Below are 23,616 nucleotides of genomic sequence, written 5' to 3' on the forward strand. Positions count from 1 at the left end.
TACTACTACACTACTGCAATGTTGAAATAAACAGGATAATTATACTGTCACATTTTTCATATATGTATCTTTCTGATTACATTCAAATTTACATAAATCTGAATTAAGCAGTAAAATGGTGCACAGAATTAACACATGGCATGTTTACTTTTGCTTAGATAAGGCTTTTATGCACATCCTTGTAAAACTTTCACTGTATTCCAGAATGCAACACAACTGTGCAGCAGGTTTAAATGCATGATCCAGAGTTTGAGATCTGAAGTTATACTCTTAATAAGTTTCTCTTGTGGGTTCATTTATATTTAGGCAAAGTAGATATATCAAAGTATTAACATTGAGTGTCCTCACACATTGGTATAAATGACCTCTAAGGGTCACGTGGTGTAGAGGAAGGCTTCCTAAAAGTTTTTCTAAAAGAGACAGACATATCAGCATCAAAACCAATGAAAACTCTAATTTAGATACTCTTTCACAGTAGCAATTTATACCAGGAATTTACGTGACTCTTATCAAATGACCAGTGTATGCTTTAAATAGGATTATCTCTCTTTAAAAGCTATCACCTTGGATTCCATTTAAAGTAATTAATCTGAAGGCATTCTACACAAGAAAAACATTCTGTTTTAGAGCTTTTAAAGATGCCAAGAACACAGAAAGAAGAGCCATTTTTTACTATCTTTTGTAAAATTTGTTACAGATAATTTAAAATCTTTTTATCTGTTAACCCATGTTCTAAATACTTATATCTCTACTGTTTTACCACGCAGGTTAGAATTTCATCGTGGCCAAAGGAGAATCCAGGATCTTGGTTTAGTGAATTTAAGCGTGGCAAACTTGTAAGTGGTCACTGCAACATAGAGTTATTCACAAATCAAGAATACGTTATGAGCGATCAGCAGATCCCAAGGAATCTTAAAATACAGAGATAATAACAAACTTACGACTTTTCAGCCTCAGGCCTCTTGCCGTAAATATTGGAGCAGCCACATGGCCTCTTGCCACTAGTTAGCAGGAGCCCACTCTGTACTGTACCACTGCATTGCAAATGCACAACAATCCCAATAGTCACCAGCAAAGCTGATGGTGAGAATCTGGCTTCTAGCAGACCACAAATCACCACTTAGCCTTAGTAAAGCAGCTTAAGTACAGGCTTTCCTGCTCCAGTTTAGATAATTGGAAATATACTAAGTATGGAAAAATGAGGTTGCAAGCCGATACAACTTTTTAATTAACTTCAAACAGATTCCTAAAGAGATTCTTCTATTTTACACCATTTGGTAGGGGTAAATCTCTGTCTTTCCCATTAGAAAAAAAATGTATAGATCCTAAATATATTGTTACAATGTGAAAAACTATTTACAGAGTTATAGCTTTATTGAACTTTAAAATCCCTTAAAAAGGGATGTGATGGTTTATTTTTTTTTAAGGACTGTTATGTGGTTCTTCCATCAACAGTAATTTTGTTCTGCATTTCAACGTAAATATTCATGTAACTTCTTATATTTTTTAGCTTTCATATTTGGATGTTGAAGGCAATTCCATTAATATGGTCCAAATGACATTCCTTAAACTACTGAGTGCCTCTGCCAGACAAAATTTCACATACAACTGTCATCAGTCCGTGGCTTGGCATGATGCATCATCTGACAGCTATGACAAAGCACTAAGGTTCTTAGGATCAAATGATGAAGAGATGTCTTATGACAACAATCCTTACATCAAAGCGCTTCATGATGGCTGTGCGGTAAGTAGAGATTTAGAATTTTTCTTACAAAACCTACCTGTCAATTAAAGTAGAAATCAAACAATTTTTTTTTTAAACACGGCTCTCTCCTGAGAAAAGTTTTCTAAAGACTTTACTTTTAATAGACTGCCCTTTAGTAGTTTTTAACCAGAATACTCCAGTCCTTTATTCAATTTTTTATATGCAGAAAAAAATAATAAATATTACCATAACCCAAGCAACAGAAATAGAGTAAGCCTGGCATGGATACAGGCTGCCAGCACCAATGTGCTGAAACTAGACTATTTTCTTGTACGAGCACTGTGTAAGAGAACAGAAGCAAACAAGCATAATTAGAGGAAGCAGCCCAGGAACAGAATATATTTATAGTCATAATACCTAGGAAATACAGTAAAAATATGTACGAACTAAACCATAATCCAGACATAGTGAATTAATTGCATAGTTAGGTGACGTTGTATTTCCTTTTCTCATTTTTTTAAATCAAAGCCAAATGAAATTCAAGGATTGCATCTTTTACATTCCACTCTTAGCTCAGCTAAAATCCCAAGAGCTGCCAAACATTCATCAGCTCTCTGACCACCTCTCCAGTACAGTCTTTAAAGGTGTAGCAACTGTTACCTCTCTTCAGAAGCAGAATAGTTTGAAAACATTACAAGAGAACGTGACAGTTAAAGCTTCATTAATTATTTTGTAGTTTGATAGGAAAGCATTCTGAAGCGAGTTCTGAGAAATCAGTGATCGAAAATCAGACCTGGAAGTAGCAGTACACATATTTATCTCTGAGACAAAGACACATCTGGATAAAGGCAGAGTCACCTCCACTCAGTAATGAAATTCTAATACATGATTGTTTCATGTCAGTCTTTTTCTATGTCCTGTACCTTTATTTTGCCTTCATTGCCCACTGTGGGTAAGTGTAGAGCTCCAGAGACAACGTAAGTGATTTAGGGTGTAACTTCCATCGCTAAACTGAGAATACTCAGATCTACCAGCTTGGATACGCTCATCTAAAATCCAACACCTTAGCATAGTTGAAAGTGGAGTGGTTTCAAAAGGACATAAGAGACCATCTGAATGAAATACAGTTGTGGTTTAACTCAGCAAGCAGCTAAACAGCCTTCTGCTTTTCTCCTAAAAACAAAACAAAGCATGATATTAGACACTGTGAAGAAAAATAACTCTGTCACAGCTGAAACTGAGATGACAGTCCTGATAACTAACACGAGGAGAAGGCAGAAAGCCTTTGTTAGAAAGTAAGAGTGTGCTTTCAAACATGGTTTCTAACACATCAGTCCTGACAGACTGCTATTTTCTTCTATGTCCAAAAAGCTCATGTAGTATCTAGTAAGACAGTTAGAGTCTATCTTAGAGATATTTCTTCTGTCTCTCAGAACTAATTACTGATTTCTTCACAAGGAAACATCCTCACTACTACAAGAATATTATCATAAATTAGTATAGCTGTGAATTCTTTAAGGAGCGTTAAATGTCTTACATATTTTCTTTCATTTGTAGGCTTATTTTAGTAAGTCAAAAAGCTATGGACAGATTTCTTTCTGAAATCAAAAATGTTCCCTATCATATTTTTAAAATAAATTTAGAATTTGTAACATCAAATTCATGAAAGGCAATCGTTTATAAATTCCAAACTTCAGAGGTAGCCTATGAAGATTTACAGTGCATACTCACTTCTCCAATATGTTTGTTTTTGCTTCTTTTTTTTAACAGTCAAGAAAGGGCTACGCAAAGACAGTGATTGAAATCAACACACCCAAAATAGACCAAGTGCCTATAGTTGATGTGATGATCAATGACTTTGGCGATCAGAACCAAAAGTTTGGATTTGAGGTTGGTCCTGTCTGCTTCCTTGGTTAAATTTAAGAAAAAGATCAGATCAACAAAAACATTGCACTTTGGTGCTACCAACCCACTTCATGCCACATGCAAGTTTTGAATAAGAATGGCATAGAAAATATGTCTTGCTGTGTACCTATGTCTCATCTAGAAAGTAACTGTTGCCCTTGTAGGGCCAGAATCACATGACTTAAACTAATTTTGCAAGGATGCTGTGGCACAGACAGACAACATAGGGCTCACTTTATCAACACCCCCTCTCCCCCTTCCCCTTTGGATATCTTTGGTGCTGTTTAAAAAAAAGAGAAAAAAAGAACAAATGACATGGTGCTCCTTTGATTACAAAGAGGTGTTATGAAAGTGTTTAATAAACTGTAATTATTCTGTGTACAGTACTATACTGTTATTTTTCTGTCCATTTCCAAAACTTGCATGTGCCTCTAAATTGCATCTGGCTCTTATTTTATAATTACAAAACTACACTGTCAATACTGTGTATGTATTCTGAAAAAATAAAGCTGTAATTACCAGTGAAGCCATTTCAATTTCTGATTAATAATAATAAAATCCCTTTGTATATATTGTTGTTGAAAAGCTTTGTTATTTGAAGTCGCCAAAAAACCTTAAGGTGGCAAAGCTGGAAGATCTTGAGCAGCACACTCAAATACCCTTTTCTGCTGATATTACTATGTGATGATGAATTTCAGTACCGAAAGCACCCTCAAAGGTGTTGTGTTCCCTGGTGCTATACCTCAGACTTTATATTTCTTTTCTAATTTCAGAACTTCATACGAAATCTGTATATACCTAAAATAAATAAGTTTATATTTTTGGGTAGGGAAAATATGTAAAAAACAACAACAACAAAAACCACCACCAAGCTTCTGTTAAAATCTGTGTGAATTAAATCAGTCATATAGCTTTCCTTTTTTTTTTTTTTTCTTCCCCAAATGTATCTCATCTGAATTTGTTTCTGTTGTGCTTGCTTGGTATACATAAATATTAAAACTGGATTACTGGATTCTAAACAGTTATTTATGGATTTTTGCAGTGTTTATTTAGAATTTTAGTAAGCAATAATGGATGTTTGCTTCCTGAACTGTATACTAGAAGTTCCACAGAATGGTCCTATAAAATATTTGCCCATCCTATTAATATAAATTATTTTTTCCCCGTTATTTCAACTGAAGGCCAGGAATGCAATAAGTCTAGGTCATGTGATTCTACATAGTTGCTAAGCAACACGAGAGGACTGCTTTCTACAGAGCTGTCTTTGACCCAAACTGTTAAAATTTGCTATTCAAACCTCAGCAAAAAAGTTGGTTTGGCCTTCCCTTTGAACACTTCATTCAGGTAGTTGTAAGCAGAAATTGCATTTTAATTTTGCAGCAGAAATCCTTTTGTAATTATTTTTCATAATATATGTAAGACTTGAAAATAAATGTTTGTTTCTGTTTCTTATAAGTTGTTAAATTAAATAGTATTAGCTTCTGTTGGCTCATTCCCAACTGGTACTTTCTTATGCACGTTTATACATGTAAAAATAAGATTTCAAAAGTCAACTTCTTGCTGTTCATATTTTCTATTTTTGAACCAAAGTTTGTAACTGTCACCTCAAAGAGAAAATACAAATTTTATTAATAAAATCAAGTCTTGTCTACCTGGATTGGTCATTTTGTTTTTTAATGTCCAGAATTCACCTACTGTCATTACTGTAACTTCAGTCTGCTTCCAGACCATCCAGTCTCCAAAAAAATAATAATAATTCTACTGCATGTCCTGGCAGGCACTGAGCAATACTGCTGGAACAAGGAGTGTTAACAGAGGTGCTGATATTGCTATTGGCTGTATGCAGCAGGTGCTATTTATCTAACTTTGCATTTACTCTGCATCAATTTGTAGTCACAACAGTCCACATTGTGGACACACAATCAGTGTTTGAGTACTTCCCATGGAGAAGGCTCCCATAATAAAAGCAGGCAAATGGCCCTATTTATTGATGGAAAAGAGAAGACAAAACCTAGACCAGGACCTAAAAACTACTGGAACACAGAATTTTGTATACTTTGTCTTAGATATTTGAAGTATAACTGATTAAGAGTCCAAGCTAGAGATACGACGTATGTCACCTGGGACTATGCAAGCTAAATTCCTTACTAAAAAAAAGCCTATAAGAGAACAAGGATCACTATTTTTCACATCTCAAGCAAAAATACCTGTTTAATTACAAAAATATTGGGCAGCTGGACTTTGCCTCTAAAAGCTGACAAAACAGAACTTGGACATCCTGTGATCTTGAAGTTTCACATTATCTCAGATCAGACTAGGCTGTTTTTCTTTAAAGTTTGCTTCAATCCTCTCTCTAAATAGAGAAAAGCCATAGTGGAGATGTGAGACATGTTCCTCACTGCAATTAAATATGTTGTTGTAACATGAAAATGTAGCGAAGTAGGTGGATGGCAACCTCAAGCCAGTGAACAATATTACACATTGAGGCAAGGTTCTGTCCAGGATAACATGGACATGGGATGGAGATCTAAAAGACAAGCTACAACTGTAGAAGTATAAATTGTCCTGTGTATATGCATAGAGTTTCTACTACTTCTTCTCTCTCCTTTCCTCTTTCTAACTCAGGACGAAAATATATCAATTCATCATGATCAGCTCATCTCTTGGAAAATTTCATAAAATGTAATGAAGATTTTTTTCTCTCTTAGTGGGCAGTCATTATTGCTAACATCAATAATCACCTTGTGAAATAAAAAGTTTTAAGCTCTTAAAAAAAAAAAAGTGAGCACATTTATATTGTTTCTCCTTTGGATCAGCTTTGCTAATTACAAAATAGGGCTTCATGTGCTAATGACTGATGGGAGATTCTATGATAGCCATTGGTTGATTTTCTGTTACATGTAGATTCATTTTTTTCAGTGAATGAACATCCTCTCTTGTACATGAGGTACCAAAAACAACCTGACAGTGACAAAGACAAGATACTGAATGCCACATCTATTATATTTACCTGGAGCATAGTCTTGTGTTCTTTTTCTAGGCGTATAAATTATCAAAAAGGCTCATTGTTGATATGGTAAAAAGCAACACCGAGATTACTGTAAAGGAATAGACTGTTCTAAAGCTATATATTCTTTTATTTCATTTTCAGTAAGGGCATCAAAGATTATTACAGTGAAAGAGGCTACAAACATCCAGACAAGTAGATGTACTGCTTCAGCCAAAATTGTTTTTTTTTTTTTTCCCCTTAAGAAGTGTGAGTGAGGGCTCTGTTCTAATAACAGAGGATGGAGCCAAAGCCCACAGTACTACCATGGACACGTTTTGCCTAGGTTTTCTCAAGACCTTTGCCAGAACTTGACTTTGTTTCCAGTTTCTCAAGGGTGGAGTTGTGACTGCCATCAAACACAGCTAACTTCAGTAAGACAGACAGGAGTTCTTAAGAATTCAGCTGCAGGACTGGGATCTAACTGTCTTCATTGCTTCTTGGTATGGTCTAAGATTTTTTTTTTTTTTAAACATCAAAATGAAAATTGTAGCTAAATCTTGATGAAACATAACAAAACCTAGCCAGCAGTGATTGAATGCAGATGAAAATTAAAATTCAGTTCATCCAATTTGCTGCCATTACATTAAGCACTACTAAAATATAAGATATATAATTAGCAGATGACCAAGAAATCAAGGGCCAATCAGTGGGATATGATAAAATCTACAAATAAACAGTCAAAGCATTTTTTTCACTTTCTTGATTGTACCAGGTCATCATTTATTCAATTTACTCTGTTCAGCCCAGAGTTTGCTCTTCAGTAAATTACGATCCTGCAAGCAGATTTCCTTTCATCATCTTTTGTTAGTTTGCATTTTGGTGGATGATGCTGACTACTTCTTTGCCTTTCCATGTCTAGTGTGCATTTCATGAGATACTACAATCTAGTAGTAGTAGTTACCAATTTTCTGATTATTGGCCATTGTACACCCAAGTGACTAACGTTATTGCTTTTTCTCATGCTCAGCCAGTATGTTCAAAGCAACATAAGACTCACCAAGGATAGTCACTCAATCTTCTTTGTGAGTCTAATACAAAAAACATCCGCTATAAACAGCACCAATAAGCCCTGAACAGATAACAACAAAATGGAAAATTAATCATTCTTTGGATGGTACAGTAAACAGAAGAGTTGATGGAACATTTGTCATTTCTCCTGTACACATCAAAGAAGACTGTAAGTATTGGAATTATTTAACAGCTTGCAAAGCCATTTATGTTTTTCTTGTTCATTATGTGCCTTGAATAGTGGCCAGTAAAATTCTTTGTAAGAAGAATTTTGTTTTTCTCTAACCCAAGAAGTTCTCTAAGCTGGATCTTCTGCTATGTTTTCACTGTAGCAAGGAAGTAATGGGTAAACAAAGAATTTTCCTGAGTCCACAGGGCTGGGACAACAGAGCTGTCCAGAGTCCCGGGGCCATCTAAATGAGGAGGTATGAACACAGAGGCTTCCCATTCTGTTCTCATCTCACCCTGAAATACTTCGTACACAGAGATACTGAAAATGGTCATGGCATATCATGTGCAGCAACCTGCAGAGGCCCAGCCTCCAAACTTTGCAGTTCCCTGGCATAAGAGCAAAGTAAGTATAGTTAGAGTAGAGCCTGAGTAAAAAAAAAAAACTGAGTTCTTAAATGGAAAAGCACATGATAGCTGAAAAGGATGATGAGAGGCTTAACTTTTAAGGTCAGGTACCCAAGAGGAAGAGAGGACTACGGGAGAAGGTGAAGAGGCTGGGGAATATGTACAGAGCCATGCTAACATGCTGTCAGACTCACAAAACATAAAGCCTATGATCCACACATCCACATTAGGCATAAAAATTTAGCAGCCTTTATCATTGCTTGTGCCTTGTTCCTAACACAGAGAAGCAGATGAGTCGGGCAGTGATATAGTCTGTCTGAGAACCGTCTCTGCAACAAAATCACATGAAAACTACAGGGAGTAGTTCACACTAAAAGTTCACACTGATATCTGTGAAACCTCCCTTTGCACACAAAAGTTGGTCCACTTAATCTTAAAAACACATCAACCTCAAAACTAGCTGTAGTACCTTGAGGATATTACCATATTTGATCTGGTGTTGCATCCTTCCATGAACATTTCCCTGGGAAAGCAATAAATAATAATAATGGTAAGAATAGTACACATTAACTGACATCTGAAAAATGTCCCAACTAAATGATTCTTGACTATTCCAAGGCATTATGAATTCTGCATGTATGCATTCATTTCTCATGTTTTGCATAATTTCTGATGACTGTATGCACAAGTGCACAATGCAGAAACAGCAGCTAGCTAGCATGATTACTCATTAAATTTAACAAGTAGGTTAGAATCACCTGCTATAAAAGTAAAATGAAAGCAAAATTACAATTTTTGAAGCCAAGCTAAGGGTTGAAACATATGTATGCACAGTTAGTTAACACCTTTTAATATACACAACAGTAAATCCTCACATAGATATACAGCAAATTTAGACACGTATTACCTGAGTGGAACTCAACTGTGACAATGTGTGAAATGATACATTTAACTGTAATGAAACAGAACTCAGAGGAAGCAAACCCACCAGTTTAAGGCTCTCCTGCCCTCATAACACTGCAATATTTACATTACATATGGAGCAATAGGTAGGAAAGGGCTGCACACTCTCCAGCTATTTAAGCACAGAGAAGGAATGCTGCACTTGATGCATGTTTTCAAACCTCTATGCACAAACCTGAGCTGACTCCCACACCCTGAGGACAGTGCAGTAGCAAGGAAAAAGGCAGAAATGGGTAAATCTACAGATCTGCATGCGGCGAGAGGATTAAAAAGCAAGGCAAAAATAACTAAGAACAGATAGCTGAGGAAACATTTACACTAAAGACTTTTGAGTGGCTGGCAAGTAGTTTTGTTGGTTTCTTTTTCTGAGCAAAACAGAAACTGAGCAAAACACCTCTACAAGGGCAGGTGTTTGATTTGAAGCTGGTAGCAAGGGCTCGTTTCAGCCAAACAATCACCTGCCTCGGCAGGACGGGAGAGACAGCACCGCGGCCAAAAGCCGTTTGCAACAAAACCCGCGCAGCAGCGCGCAGCCACTGCCCCCCAGCAGGCGCCTGCAGCCACAGCTTCCCAGCAGCGCGCGGCGCCCTCGCGCTCGGGGCGGCGGCGCGCGGCCGTTAGAGCCGTTAGAGTTCGCCTGAGGTAACCGCTGGCTCGGTGTGTAAAAGCGATGTACCCCGCTTCTCTTGCTTACCGTCAGCTAGCGCGTACCTGCGAGCTGTTCTCCAAAGAGCTGGGTTCTGAGGCTGAGAAACCTCACTGAGAAGAGTGAAAACACGGCCCTTTTGTTTTCTTCGCCTAGGTTCTTCTGCGGTAGAAAAGGCTGCACGGTTCTGCACAGCTGTTGGACTTCTGACAGCAGGTATGCAAATAACATTACTATTTAAACAACACTGTATACAAACTAACAAGGAACTTGCTATTTGTTTTTAAACAGTATAAAGGCTTTGACACTGCAAAGTATTCCTTTGAGATAGGAGTCAGATGAAGCGGTTTTGTGGTGGATGTGGTAGTGCTTCTTTAATGTAACGTCCTCCTCTGAAAGCTTTGATTGAAAACTAAGCCTTGCTCAGGGTCCCATGGCACAGCCTGGAAGCTTCTTTCAGTTAATTAACTCCAAATTAACTGCAGCTGGATCTCATAACCTCTAACAGTGCTTCCAGAATCCTTCTCCTATTATCTTGATTTGTCAGGTCAAATTCACCTTTTTGACATGATACCCATTAAACAGTGTAAAAAAGCAGAAGATTTGTTGCCCAGAAGTGAAAAAAAACATACCGTCCAGGTACTGTTCGCACATTTGCTGCTGCACTTGCTGAACTCAAATGATGTTTCATTGCAGCTTGTAAGAAAAATGTTTGAGAATCAACAATCCTCTATCCACTGTCCATCTCCTTTAAGGATTGTGGCAAGGATTCATCTCAATTCACCACAGGTTTAGGGCATTTCTGTGTAACACGTAGAAAGAAGTATGAGACCTACACATGTTCTATCCGCAGACAAGCAACACACTGATGGTTACAGTCTGCCCTTAGCTCCTTACCCCTTGTTTCCCCTAGCTATGAATTGTCTTAGGATAAAGCATGGGTGTCCAACCTTTTGGCTTGATTGGGCTGGATTGAGTGATTGGGAATTGTCTCAGACCACATATGCATAGGTTGCACCAAAAGTAATGCCTCCTACTTATTTCCATGGAAACTACAACCAATACAGAGAGCACAGTAACGCTGACAGAGCAAATTCTCAGCTACAGAACACTATTTTTCAATATACTCACCACCACTGGCTCTGCATTTTTGCCAGCAATGAACAAGAGCCTGCATTCTTCGTTTGTCAAGATCTGTACCAGTAGAGTTGACTGACTGAAATGGACCACCCACCACCTCACTGTGTGGTCACATCCACTCTTTGGTCACCATCAACATTCAGCAAACATTGATGAATGCCAGTGGATGCAATTTTTTCCTCATAGAGGAAATTCAATGCTTCATACACACTTCCATGTCAGATGTCATTTGTCAGACTGTTCCCCTGCTGCCATCTGTCACATGGCAGCAAAATGTTATGGAATATTGGTGGAAAGGTTCAACCTCTACTGCCATACAACCAACATCTGCCTTTGATGTCATGGGCCAACATAATAAAATAGGAGGCATTATTTTTGGAGCAGCTCTCATAAAATATGTCATATAGTTGATTTATATAAGTAACAAATGTATTTTAATCTATAATATTTTAATTTTTAAAAAAGAGGGCAACAAAAACATAAAACTCATGGGCTATTTCACCCTGTTTTTATGAAACTAACAAATTAGTCTGGTTCGATGGCAGTGGTTGCAATTCATAGCGAGTCCTCAAGGTGTGCATCAGAGATTTCTGATGAATTCTGCTGCTCCTGTGCTTTATCCTTGAAAACAGTTGTTCACAACTGTACATACTGCCATAAAGCAATGGCATGAATAAGGCATGACTGTGAACCAAGGGATACTTCTCTCTGCTAAGATAGGGCTTATAAAAGTCTGGGAAAGAAACATGATCAAATTTTTGAGTCAAATGTCTGACTGCAACTCTGTACATTCAGTTTGAAAATTCACAGGTAATGTATTTATGTTGACTGACAATGGAGTAGAAAATTGCCAAAAAAAATCATTTTTTGGCATATATTGAAACCTGCCCTCAAATTACTTAATCACAATGGAAAGCACAGCTGCACATTTTCTGCTGTTCACAGGACTGTTTTTAGCCATCGTATCAAAATACATATAATTATTTGCCATAACTTGAGTTAGTATTGCATTGCACCCTCGCTTGTGTCTTGGTTTCAGAGAATCACAGAATTGCTCAGGTTGGAAAAGACCTTCAAGATCATCAAGTCTAACTGCAACCTAACCGTACTACCCTAACTCTAACAACCCACCACTAAATCATGTCCCTGAGAGCCACATCCAAACAGTTTTTAAACACATTCAGGGATGGTGTCTCAACCACCTCCCTGGGGAGCCTATTCTAGTGCTTAACAACCTTTTCTGTACAGAAGTTTTTCCTGATATCCAACATAAACCTCCCCTGGTGCAACATGAGGCCATTTCCCCTTGTCCTGTCACCTGTCACCAGTGAGATGAGACAAACCCCACTCTCACGTGTTTTAAGAGAGGAGCAGCCCAGCCAGTGCTAGTTGCACCCCGATGTTTGGCTGTTGCTGAGCAATGGGTGCGTGCCCAGGGCTGGGTGGGGCTGTTTGGTGGGGAAGAGTAACCACCATGATGGTGTGGGGGAGGGGGCAGCTTCAGGGTTGGGCTGGGCTGCATGTGGCCCGTGAGCCTTGGGTTGAACATGGCTGGGATAAAGATATCATAGAGAGTGACATGGAATGATAATTCTTGCTCAAAGCATTTGGCTGCCAGAAAGGCAGGCGGGGATTCTAAAATAAAGCACTCCTGATCAGGAGAGCACTCCAGACACTGATATTTTACATTACCACATGGCAAACCATGCATTCTCCCTTGTTATTACTGTTCCTACCTGTGCTGCAGAAAAAGTCTTACACTTAACAAACAAGGATCCAGTTATAAGGAAATGGAAGGACACAATCACCTAGGGATGAAAAGAAAAAAGCTGAGATAGTTTTGAGCTGTATCCCTCCTGAAAATAAATGCAAATTCTGTGTCTGTTGGATACTTTTAGAACATCTGGGGGAAAAAAAAAAGGGAGAAATGGAGAAAAGAATTTTCCATATATGCTGTCATGAAAAAACATTTCTAGTTTTATAACTGTGCAGGTTGTTCTGAAAGTATCCTATTTATTTCCATGGAAATTACAACCAATACAAAGAGCACAATAATACTGTTTGATAGAGCAAATTCTCAGCTACAAAACACTATTTTTCAGCATAGTCACCACCAGTAGCTACATGTTTTCACCAGCAATGAACAAGAGCCTACATGCCACACTCATAACAATCTGCATGAGTAGAGGGGACCCACTGTCACCATCACCACTGCTGAAACGCCCCACCCACCACCTCACTGTGCTCACATCCACTGGGTGCTCCATGAACGTTCAGCAAGTGTCAACGAATGCCAATGGATGCCATTTCTTCCTCATGGAGGAATTCAGTGACACACCTTTGCTTTATATGCACTTCCATGTCAGATGACATTTTGTCAGACTGCCCCACCGCTGCCGTCTGTCACATGGCAACAAAATGGAATGGAAATGGGAAGCTTCAACCTCTACTGCCATACCACCAACATCTGCCTCTGATGTTGTGGGCAAAATAATAAAATAGCAGGCATTTCTTTTGGAGCAGCCCCTGTAGAAAGCTTGATGTATCTTATAGGCATTCTTAAGATTTAAAGTAAATCCAAAGTAACTATTACAGCAAGCTTGGGTTTCCTTCAAAATGATGTAATACATTTTCTTTTTTTTTCCAGCTTATTAAAAGCTTTTATTTGATTTGATTTTGATGCTTTTATTTGATGTTTGTAAAACTTACCCTTCAGTTAATAAGTCGTCATAAAATATACCAGTATAAAGCATATAAAAGATACATTTATAGAAATAATTAACAATGGAAATACATATTAGGATAAACATACATTCACTCTTCACTGAGCTGATATCAACTGCTTATAAATAAATTTAGTCTAAACTCACATAATTTCCATGTTTTGTGATGGCATCAAGCCAAAACTGCAGAGAGCTGCTAAATGCGGATGGCAACAGGGAATCAGAAATATTCTGCTTATTATGACTGCCATTACAGTAATGCGGTCAGTACCTTGACAGATGCTAGGAAGCATTATTTTGCTGATTGACTTTTCTTCCAACCTAAGGCTGTTGGCAATCAAAGAAAATATGAACATCTGCACGAGCTTTTGATTGCCATGCTCACTGATATAGTGCACCCAAATATGCAGCAATTAGTCAGTACAGCTTGTGTCAAAAGACCCATCAAGTTAATTCAAATTATGTCAGGTTAAATTGAATCCAACTGCCATTCATACGTATTTGTAAGCACAGTTTAAATAAACTTCTGCTGAATGATATTATACTTTATTTACAAGCTAAACATAGAGTTTTTTTGGTTTAGTTAAATTTTTTCAAAAATTTCCTTCTTAAAAACAAACTTCTGGGAAAACGTTGATGTTTTTCTTCAGAAAGGCATTTCTAGCCTCATAAGGATAAAAAATTATTGGGTTTTTCAAGTTCATATTTTTCATTTCCCAGTAAACTTCACAAATTTGCAGGTTATTCATGGGCACATGTCATGCTTTAATGGTTTTTCATCGGTATTCCACAGCATGTTATCAGTAACAATTACAATACCTGACTAGGTAAAATTAATAGCTTAGAAGGTGTTCAAGGTAACTACTAGATGTAGTAGGAAAATAAAGTTCTAAAACTCAAGACTGATTTCCTCATATTTTCACTTATTCTGAGTGAAACACCTGATCTAACTTATTCTGAGTTAAAACACCTGATCACTCTTGTTTGGATTCAACTGCAACAGTGAGTTAGACTGCATATGAACCTGAGATTAAAACTGAAAAAAGACAAAGCGGATGTACTAGATTAAAAAAAAAAAAAAAAGAAAAGAAAAAAAGAGGAAATTCATTTTTTAAAATTTTAGCTCCTTCCAGTGAAAAAAATTCCATTTTTGCTTGTCAGATATAAAGATACCATTGTTTCCATGTGAAACATTTACATTTTATTTGTAATTTGGGAGCAGAAATCTATTCTTGTTAGCAAAATAGCAACACATTGTCTTGCTGAGGTGCTCAAGCAATTACACATGACTCTTACAGTAACTGTTTTAACTCTGAGCTCTATCTAGCCTGATTGTAGAATCCTGTTACAACATCCCAGTATATTTGTCTGCAAACACATTCAGTAAAAGCAAAACTGTTTCTCCCACTACATGAGAGAAAAAGGCCACATGCACAGCCCCAGCTGCTGCACTGCATACAAGGTGGGGAACTCCCGCTTGTCTGTGGCAACATGTTCTCAGTGTCATCAGAGAAAGGGAGTTTCAGAGCTGTGCTAGGAATATGTCGAATGCAGATACAAGGGAGGAAGGACATGGCAGAGTAGAGTGAGTGAATCGGACTGTGACTATCAGCTTGACATGCTGCCTCAGGTACAATGAGTGTGGTCAAGAAGCGATTATGTTTGTTTTTGCTGGGAGTCTACTTTGTTTCAGAAGAAATATGTTTTTGCTAGGTCATTGACTCCTGTGAATATTAGGAATCCAGAACCCTTAAGAACAATGAGATCAATTAAGATTTGTTTTTAAATGCATTCGTAAATCATGGGATTAACTTGTGATCCAGAACTTCAAACACCCTTTTAGCAGCTGTTTCCATTAAAATACTAACCCTTCACATATACATCTTCTGATTCAGAGGTTAAGAGTATTCTGATTAGCACTAGCTTTAGATATATATATATATATGATGAAAAGTATTGTAGTTAGTCTAATGATGTGGTCCACTTGCTGACAGATTCATGGGCCTTTTACAAATTCTACTGAAAAATCAATAGCAATCCCTTAGTGCTTTCAAAGGATGTGGGATCAGGCCCATAATAACAGTGATTGTCTCCAGCAAATGACTTTTCTGCAGTGGCCTGAAAGTCCAAATCCTCCTCAGTAACTAGAAAATTGATGCTGAAAAATGTGAAATTGTCCCTACTAAAAAAAACCAGTAGCTGCACATACTGGCTAGTCAAATACCTACTTAATCACTCCACGTTTTGGAGAAGAAAATCTGCCAAAAAGGTACATTCCCAAGTAGCAGTTCAGCATTTCAGATGTGTTCAGCACACAAAGGAATCCTACGCACCACAGGAGAATCTGCTGGCAGCTCTCTACTTCATCTGTTTTCTTTAGAGATTTGAATGTAAACTAAGGAGAATAAATTTTCAAAACCTGTTGCAAAGGAAAAAATCACTCCAGTTCATAAACAGCAGAACAATATTGGCTAGTTATGGTCTCTGATATTTATTCTCTTGGTAAAGCAGTCTGCACGCTTGGAATCATTAGCAGAAACAGGGAAATATTTAGCAAAGTTTGAAATAGTGGCAGAAACTTCATGAATAAGATTCTGAATGTAATACGCTATAAGGGCCATTTTAAAAATGTATTCATAGGAGTGTCTGATGCTACACAATAAAAATATCAAAATATTTGAAATTTCTTTTTTTTAAAAGCTCACCCTCATTTTTACTGTGACACAAACCATGGGAGTTGTATAAATGAGATTTCCCACTTTCAAATTTACATCAGTGAGAAAAGCAGTCTGGCTGTAACTGACAGCCTTCCATTTATTAAGACATTTGTGCACAATATTCATCAAATTATACTCCATATCTTGCTACTATTGATTTTCTTTCCATCAATTTATCAAGGAGTTGCAGTATAGAAGATGTTAGCCACTAACTGAAATATAACCGTATATTACTTCTGATTAAAAGCAAAAAACATTTCATATGAAAATTTCCTCATTAGTGGTTGACGCTTTTCCACTAGACTTATGTAAATAAGGGTCAGTAAAAATTAGAACACAACTCTACAGAAATGCTCAATATATTCATCAAAAATTATTGCTACAGTAGTTTATAAATTATCATGTCAGAGAATCAAACTTATAAAGGTTTCCAGAGCTTCTGATTTTATGATTAGCGTTATGATTGATTTTGCAGTTTAAAAAAAAAAAAAAGCAGTTTTTTTTTTTATTTTTTATTTTAAGGAAATTTCATCTATACAAGCTTACACTTCTCATTTTTGTGGAGAGCTTGGAAAGGAGAGTAGATGATACTTCCAAATCTGTGAGAAAAAAAAAAGTCTCAAGACATTGACTGCAGAGAGAATCAGAAATAAAGAAATAAAGATAGGCCACAGCCAAAATCTCAAGTCTAAAGATGCTGGTGGGAACTCAACTTGGGACACAGCAATGCCGTTTTTATAGACTTCTTTCTCTCTTAGGAGACCCTTCTCCTCTTCTCTCTCTCTCCTCACATTTAGTCTGTCCTGCCTGATAGCGGAGAGGATGCATGAGGACGTAAGCAAAGGATGTTAATGGAGAGATAGTTGAGAAGGAAGGCAGAGTTTCCCTACATACCAGAATTAGACAGCTAAGATCTCACCTTTAATAGCAGAGAAAATAATTACATCCTAGGGTTTGTATGTGACTATTTCTTGCAACAGCCTCCGATGCCAACCCCATATTCAGTTTGTGACTCATTATATTAAGTGCTTGTATTTTTCTGCGTCGTCAGTGCATCGTGAGAGTACCTGTATTGCACATTTAATGTTTTCTTCCAAAAGTAGGACTTTTGCACTTATTGCTGAGTTCTGTTTCACAGACTTCAGAATAAATCCACTCCATTGTATAGATATGTATCAGAACACTTGTGGTCTGCCTTTCTCCTGTTAAATAAACTGAATAACTGATCTTTCATAATTCACCTTTATGAAGAATGGTATCAAAGTGCATTGATACGTGAGTCTAACCATTGTCTGCTACTCCTCCCATTCATTACTCAGTACCATATTAAGAAAATTTTATTTTCCTTAAGTTAATTAAGTGCAGTTAAGTTTGTGACTTCATACTTACTGGATTTTTTGCACAAGTGTGTGCCAGTTCCTCTCTGCTGATTCTCAATATTTTTTATACAATCTCCTTATTTTCAGATCAAGCAAGAGTTCCTCATTCAGTACTGTTTATCTGTTACTGTGCTTCTCTCTTTCTCCTGTATTGTATCGTTGCACATAACGTAGCAAACACGAACTGCTTTCGACCAATACAGTTTACAGCCACTAGTCACAGATAACATGAATTCTTACACTCTACAGATACTTTATGGTGCTTCACTACCATAGCAATCCTGAAAGGGTCTTAACATTTCTAGTATTTGCATTTTATATACAAGAATACACTTCAAACTAATATCAAGTACACTTAAAGAAAACACGCCACAGAAAGCAGTCCAACGTATTTCCACTTGTTATTTGCCCATCCTCAAAGATACACAAAGGAGAGATTTTTGGTATATCTCACATTTGCCAAAAGAACTGGCTTTTTGAGAAGTTTGCTCCTTGGTTGAATCATTCCTTGGCCAACACATACAAGTCACTGTCAAAAATGTAAGTCACAGCAATGATGTCCTGTGTTGCCATGGAATTCTTGGAAAATGTCTGTCCCAACTTAAATAAGACTGAATGTCTTTGGGACACAGAATACAAACCCTTCATACATTAATGCTTTATCTGAGTGAAATATTTGAAAAAAAATTGTCCATATGTACACATACATCCACTCACAATATCACTTGCTAGGAGAAACAACGAAGTAATCATATAGTAAGAAAAATATCTTTGGAAATGCAAAGTCAGCAATGCCTTTGTATTTTAGCAGTAAAAGTCCAAAAGAAAATTTGAAATCTCCCAACTCTTTTTTTTTTTTCATGCTGCCTTTGATTTGAAGTATTTTCTTCCAACCTCTCAAGTATTAAAGTTTATTTGCTACTAGTATTCCTTCCAAATTAGCTGACTTAGTAAATTTAAAAAACTAAACAGAAAAAAGTGCAGAAATGCTGAACCACCATAATGAAATCTACTACTCCATTAAACATAAAAATTTATCATGATTTTTTTTTCTTTGTGCATAATATAGTGTTTATTTAAATGTTTGCTGCAATTGGAAAGTATGTTGCACCATCCAGCAGCTAACATTTTAAGTTATGCAATGTATAAAGATTAGACTATTGAAAATCTTACTGTGATTTCACAGCCAGTTTCACTGAAAACAATTCTTTGAACTATCTACTCTCTGTGCGACATCTGTTCTCATAGGACATTTTGTTAGCTTCAGCTTTTTTTAAAAAAAAACTTTTTTAAAAAAAAGAAAAAATATGCCCAAATACATTCTCTGCAATAAACATAAGCTATTGAGATACGTTAGACAAAGTACCTACCTAGGAGTAAAATTAGCTTTTACAGGCATGAGTTACCAAACTCTGGGAACCATTAAGCATGTAGTTCTTAATGATATGGTACTAACATGCTATCTTAAGCAAGCTATTGGCTGAATCAGTCTAGTCCATCTCAACTAGTGAAAATCATTAGTGAAATCACTTTATCCTCACAGGTTGATTTCAGGTCTTTAAGACAGACCTTTTGCTTTGCAGTATGGATATTCACTATGTTTCCTCTAGTCATTTGTCTCAATTCAAAGCAGCGCTCAACCACCTCTGGTGCTTATTACTATTAACAAGAACGTGGTCTACCCTAATACAGTGTGAAATGAAATCAGAAAGTCATGTGGATGATAGCAAGAGAAACTGCCTCAGTGTGTGCAACATTATCATGTAGATGAGAAATATAAATGAGGGATGAAATGCAATTTAAGGGAACACGCAGATGGAAAACAAAAGTGCCATTGTAGACAATTTCTGAAGCAGCTGCCTAGCCATCAAGACAGAAAAAACATCTATGTTTTCATGAGAAACATATAATTTCACTTGTAATTCTTGTTATGGTACTGAAAATCAGAAGAAGGTAGAATCACTAAGAAATCAGAAAATATCAGATAATTTCAGTAAAAGTGGTTCCGTTATAATAAAATCCTTAACTTTCACTGAGAAGTGCAGCATCACATAACATACTGAGTTAACTAATTGTGTTTAAAGCTGTTCATTTGCCAGACACTAATAGGCCTAAAAGCCTTTTAGCTCACACTGACACCTTTGCTTTTTTTTAATAATTCTGGCACTGTGTTTCTGTTCAGTGATTACTGTAGGAGCTGATCGTATTTACATAGCTACATTTCCTTTTTAGAGACCACATCTGAATCACTTTTGAATATCTCATAGATGTTCAAGATGTTCAGCTCTTGGAAAGGTGCAATGGAACATCTAAACACAAAGCCACTGGAAGCATCTTTCACTGCGAGTAAAAAGGAAAGCTTTTCTTGAATGTATCATCTCATATAAGCACCAACTGCTGGCTTTATCCTCTGAAACATGTTGTTCTGGTCATTAAGGAGTCAAGATTCTAGACTAAATTAGTGCCCTTCAGTATTACAAATTCCATATCACGGAATCTCAGAATGGTTGATGTTTTTCTCATGTGCAAATGGAACTTCCTCTGTTTCAGTGCGAGCCTGTTATATTTGTTCCCAGTACTGATCACACTTAACAAATCCAGTGCTTTTTTGTCATTACAGTCTTTTTTTACTTCCAGTAATTGGCTTTTAGCCATGTGTAATGGAAGATGTGTAACTACTGAGGCCTAAGAATATGAATGGAAGAAGATAGTTTTGCCTTTTACAGCACTGAATTTCATAAGAAGTTCAAAAATGCAAACTTGCAAACTCAGAAATACGCTGATTTGACTAAAAATTCCACCCTTCAAGAATCAAAAAAAAGATCAAAAGAATCAACATTTATCAACAGCATTTGTCAGAGTTGCTTCTCACATATTCAATGAACTCACAGGGTCTGTGCATAGCTAAAAAGTGCTTTGTCACCATGCAGCAGCAGATGGACTCGAGGAATCGAGGGACCTGCTGAGATCAGAGCAGGTGTGGATGCATTTAAGAAACACTTGTCAATTTCATTTTTTGCTGAAATACATTTAACAGTAAAAATGTCTGCAGGTCAAGAAACACATTCATTATGGACAGACTCCTTTCCTTTCTGTATCCCTTACCCTCCTTCCACATTAGCCACAGGGAAATTAGTAAAATGTTCAAAGTGAACTCTGCAAGAACACGCATAAGCAGCCAGTAGCCTAAAAGACACTATTCATTTTTTCACTGGCACAGCAATTACATGTCTGTACATGGAGATGATCACAGACACAGAGCAGGGAATAACAATTTTATTGTTACCCAGATGTTACCCAGACTAAAAGTGCATCAGTCTATCACCTGAGTCAAATGACAGTTCCCATCTAGCAAGAGAGACTAATTCTAGCTAAGATAACCACAAGCTGAGTGAGTTAGCAACATTGTACAGTGGACAATATATTTCCTTATATGGAAACTAAGCTCTTACAGTCTGTATTTCTGACACAAACAGACCTCTTTCCTAACTGTTGTGCAACGGCCAGCTTTGGAGCCAGGAAAACCTGGCTTTATCCAGGAAAATAGCCAGACACCAGTTTGGAGAGTTTCTCAACTCTCTTCCTCCTCCCATCTCCTCATCCCTGCATCTGAAAAAAAAGTAACTTATTTACTGTTTTGAGACTAAGATAGAACTACATAAATCAGATCAAATCTACTAAAACTGCTAACTGCTACATTAATTTGCTTCTTCTATGCATGTCTGTATGTACCTGCTATTTTAGACTCTCTGACCAATGAATTTTACTGATGGCTCACCACAGTTTGGGCACTGCAGCTACTACATGTCTTGTGTATCTTGGCCTTTTCTGCTTTTCTGGGAAGATAAGAACACCATCAATCTGACACGGTCAGTGAGCTTTCTCTCCCACTACTCATGTAATCTCTTCAAATCAGGGATAAGGTCTCGTAAGACAGTATGCTCTGATTCTGTCAGCATTTACACTGAAGGCAAAAATGTCACTGACTCTGATGACTTTGATCAAAAATGGTGCAAGGTTATTAGCATATATAAAATCTAGTTTCAGTTAATTAAGAAAAAGACCACTTATTTTAAAACTTCAAACTAAATTATAATCAGGAATTTGAACATCCTTTTTGTTCACCCCAAATCAGATTACACAAGTATTGCAGTCATCATTTTACAGAAGCATGGGAAAAGAAATGACTGACCTTCAAATCAGCCCTCAGCCTGACAGACTAGATCAATGTATTATTCAGGCTTGTATTTCTCACTCTGTTTTGGCAGTCAAATAAAATTTGCTCATTATTACACATAGGTCACTCTGAAAGTTATGCCTCCTATATATTTCCATAGAAATTACAACAGATACAAAGAGTACAAGAATACTATTTGATAGGGCAAATTTTCTGCGACAAAACAAGCACTATTTTTGAATTAGCTATGCATTTTCACCAGCAATGAACAAAAGCCTGCGTGCTGTGCTCCTAAAAATCTGCACCAGTGGAGGCAACCTACTGTCACTGTCATCACTACTGAAATGCACCACCCACTGCCTCGCTGCTCACATCCATTGTTCAGCCTCTACTGCCGTAGCACAAACATCCACCTCTGATGCCATGGACCAACACAATACATTGGAAGCATTATTTTCAGAGCAGCCCTCGTAAATAAGAACACTCAGATAACAACAGAAAATAACATACATGCAACTACCTTCCAGTGTACCTGTTCTCAAAATTGTCTTTATTTTTTTTGAAGAACTGAAAGTTTAGAAGCTGTTTACATGAGTAATAGCTTCATTTCTCAAAATCAGACCAGAGCATTCATAACAAAGTGACATTTGCTATTAGAAGGAGAGTGGATTTGTTTTAATATCTGTCATTCAATCTTGTAAATAGTTATTTGGATTTTACAACTTTCAGATGTAGAAATGAACTGCTTACGATGTTTCCTGGAGGACACAAAGTTGACAATAGTTACAGATAAACCAATATGTTCTCTGTGTGGGAAGACTGTATCTCAGATCACAGGGGGTCTGAGCTTCTACAAAATTAGACAAAGTTCTGGACAGAGACTCTGTAACTGAGCTACAAAACAAGCACCTGAGAGGTTTAACATTGCTTGGTGAAGCCCTTTTGCATAATTAGTCATTATGGATATAGAATAAATTGTAAAACAATTCTTTTTTAAACTAATGTTCAGGTGGTTGGGAGTTCTAACAAATGAAATGAACTTAAACACAGAGTATCTCAAAATCATAAATATCATTGAGATTACGTTGTTATGATTACAGGTAAGGAGGAGGTTTCTAAAGTCATTCAGATACCTTAATAAACTTGCGTTCACTGGCATGAAATAATCCAGCCAGCAACACTCTTTGTTCTGATCGTGTACCATCTTGTAGCTGGCCCAGTTACTTACATGCCTTAAAAACAGCAACAAAATACCGCCACCTCAGAATATTCTCATCAATGTAAAAGTTTCATCCAGACCTACTAAAGGTGTTTAGTCTTAAATTTATTTACTCAGTAGTGGATTATAATTTCAGAAGCTAAAATAAAGCTCAATGCTTAGTCTAGCATTGCCATTCTAACCTTTCCATTCCAATTCTGACATTTCTATCTCATCTAGAAATTTATCTTATATTCTCTTATATTCAAAAGCAGGGATTTTTGAAATAGGAACACCATGAAATACTTTTTTTTTTTTTTTGCCTTCAAAGATAGGGAAAGGTACATTTCTACATTCTATTTCAATACCAGACTTCTTATTTCTGATACACAGAGAAAAGTGTACAGAATTGATGTTCTCCTCTAAGAAA

At 36.9% G+C, this 23,616-nt stretch overlaps 1 protein-coding gene and 2 long non-coding RNA genes across 21 annotated transcripts in view; 2 read left to right on the forward strand and 1 right to left on the reverse strand.

Annotated features, from left to right (window-relative positions):
* COL11A1 (collagen type XI alpha 1 chain) overlaps positions 1-5,262 on the forward strand; it is a 257,188-nt gene extending 251,926 nt beyond the window's left edge. For all 14 annotated transcript variants that reach the window (XM_021404548.1, XM_021404553.1, XM_021404557.1 and 11 more), the window contains 3 exons: positions 768-836; positions 1,511-1,744; positions 3,476-5,262. In XM_021404548.1, the coding sequence (XP_021260223.1) occupies positions 768-836; positions 1,511-1,744; positions 3,476-3,622 (450 nt within the window). In that variant the 3' untranslated portion in view covers positions 3,623-5,262. The remainder of the gene's footprint in view (positions 1-767; positions 837-1,510; positions 1,745-3,475) is intronic.
* LOC110402466 overlaps positions 1-23,616 on the reverse strand; it is a 58,774-nt gene that overhangs the window by 5,451 nt on the left and 29,707 nt on the right. Inside the window, exons 4-5 of one of the 2 annotated variants that reach the window (XR_002441105.1) lie at positions 12,729-12,800; positions 10,080-10,654 (exon numbers count right to left, since the gene is read on the reverse strand). The exons of the other annotated variant lie outside the window; for it this stretch is intronic. This is a non-coding gene — a long non-coding RNA (uncharacterized LOC110402466). Of the gene's footprint in view, positions 1-10,079; positions 10,655-12,728; positions 12,801-23,616 lie in introns of those variants that run through there. 2 annotated transcript variants of the gene reach the window in all.
* The window catches only part of LOC110402463, a 45,703-nt gene continuing 30,924 nt past the window's right edge, over positions 8,838-23,616 (forward strand). For 3 of the 5 annotated variants that reach the window (XR_002441100.1, XR_002441099.1, XR_002441098.1), the window contains exon 1: positions 8,838-10,068. This is a non-coding gene — a long non-coding RNA (uncharacterized LOC110402463). The remainder of the gene's footprint in view (positions 10,069-23,616) is intronic. The other 2 variants (XR_002441101.1, XR_002441097.1) reach the window with 2 other exon arrangements.

The sequence above is a fragment of the Numida meleagris genome, chromosome 7 (assembly GCF_002078875.1).
Source record: "Numida meleagris isolate 19003 breed g44 Domestic line chromosome 7, NumMel1.0, whole genome shotgun sequence".
Taxonomy (NCBI): Eukaryota; Metazoa; Chordata; class Aves; order Galliformes; family Numididae; genus Numida; species Numida meleagris.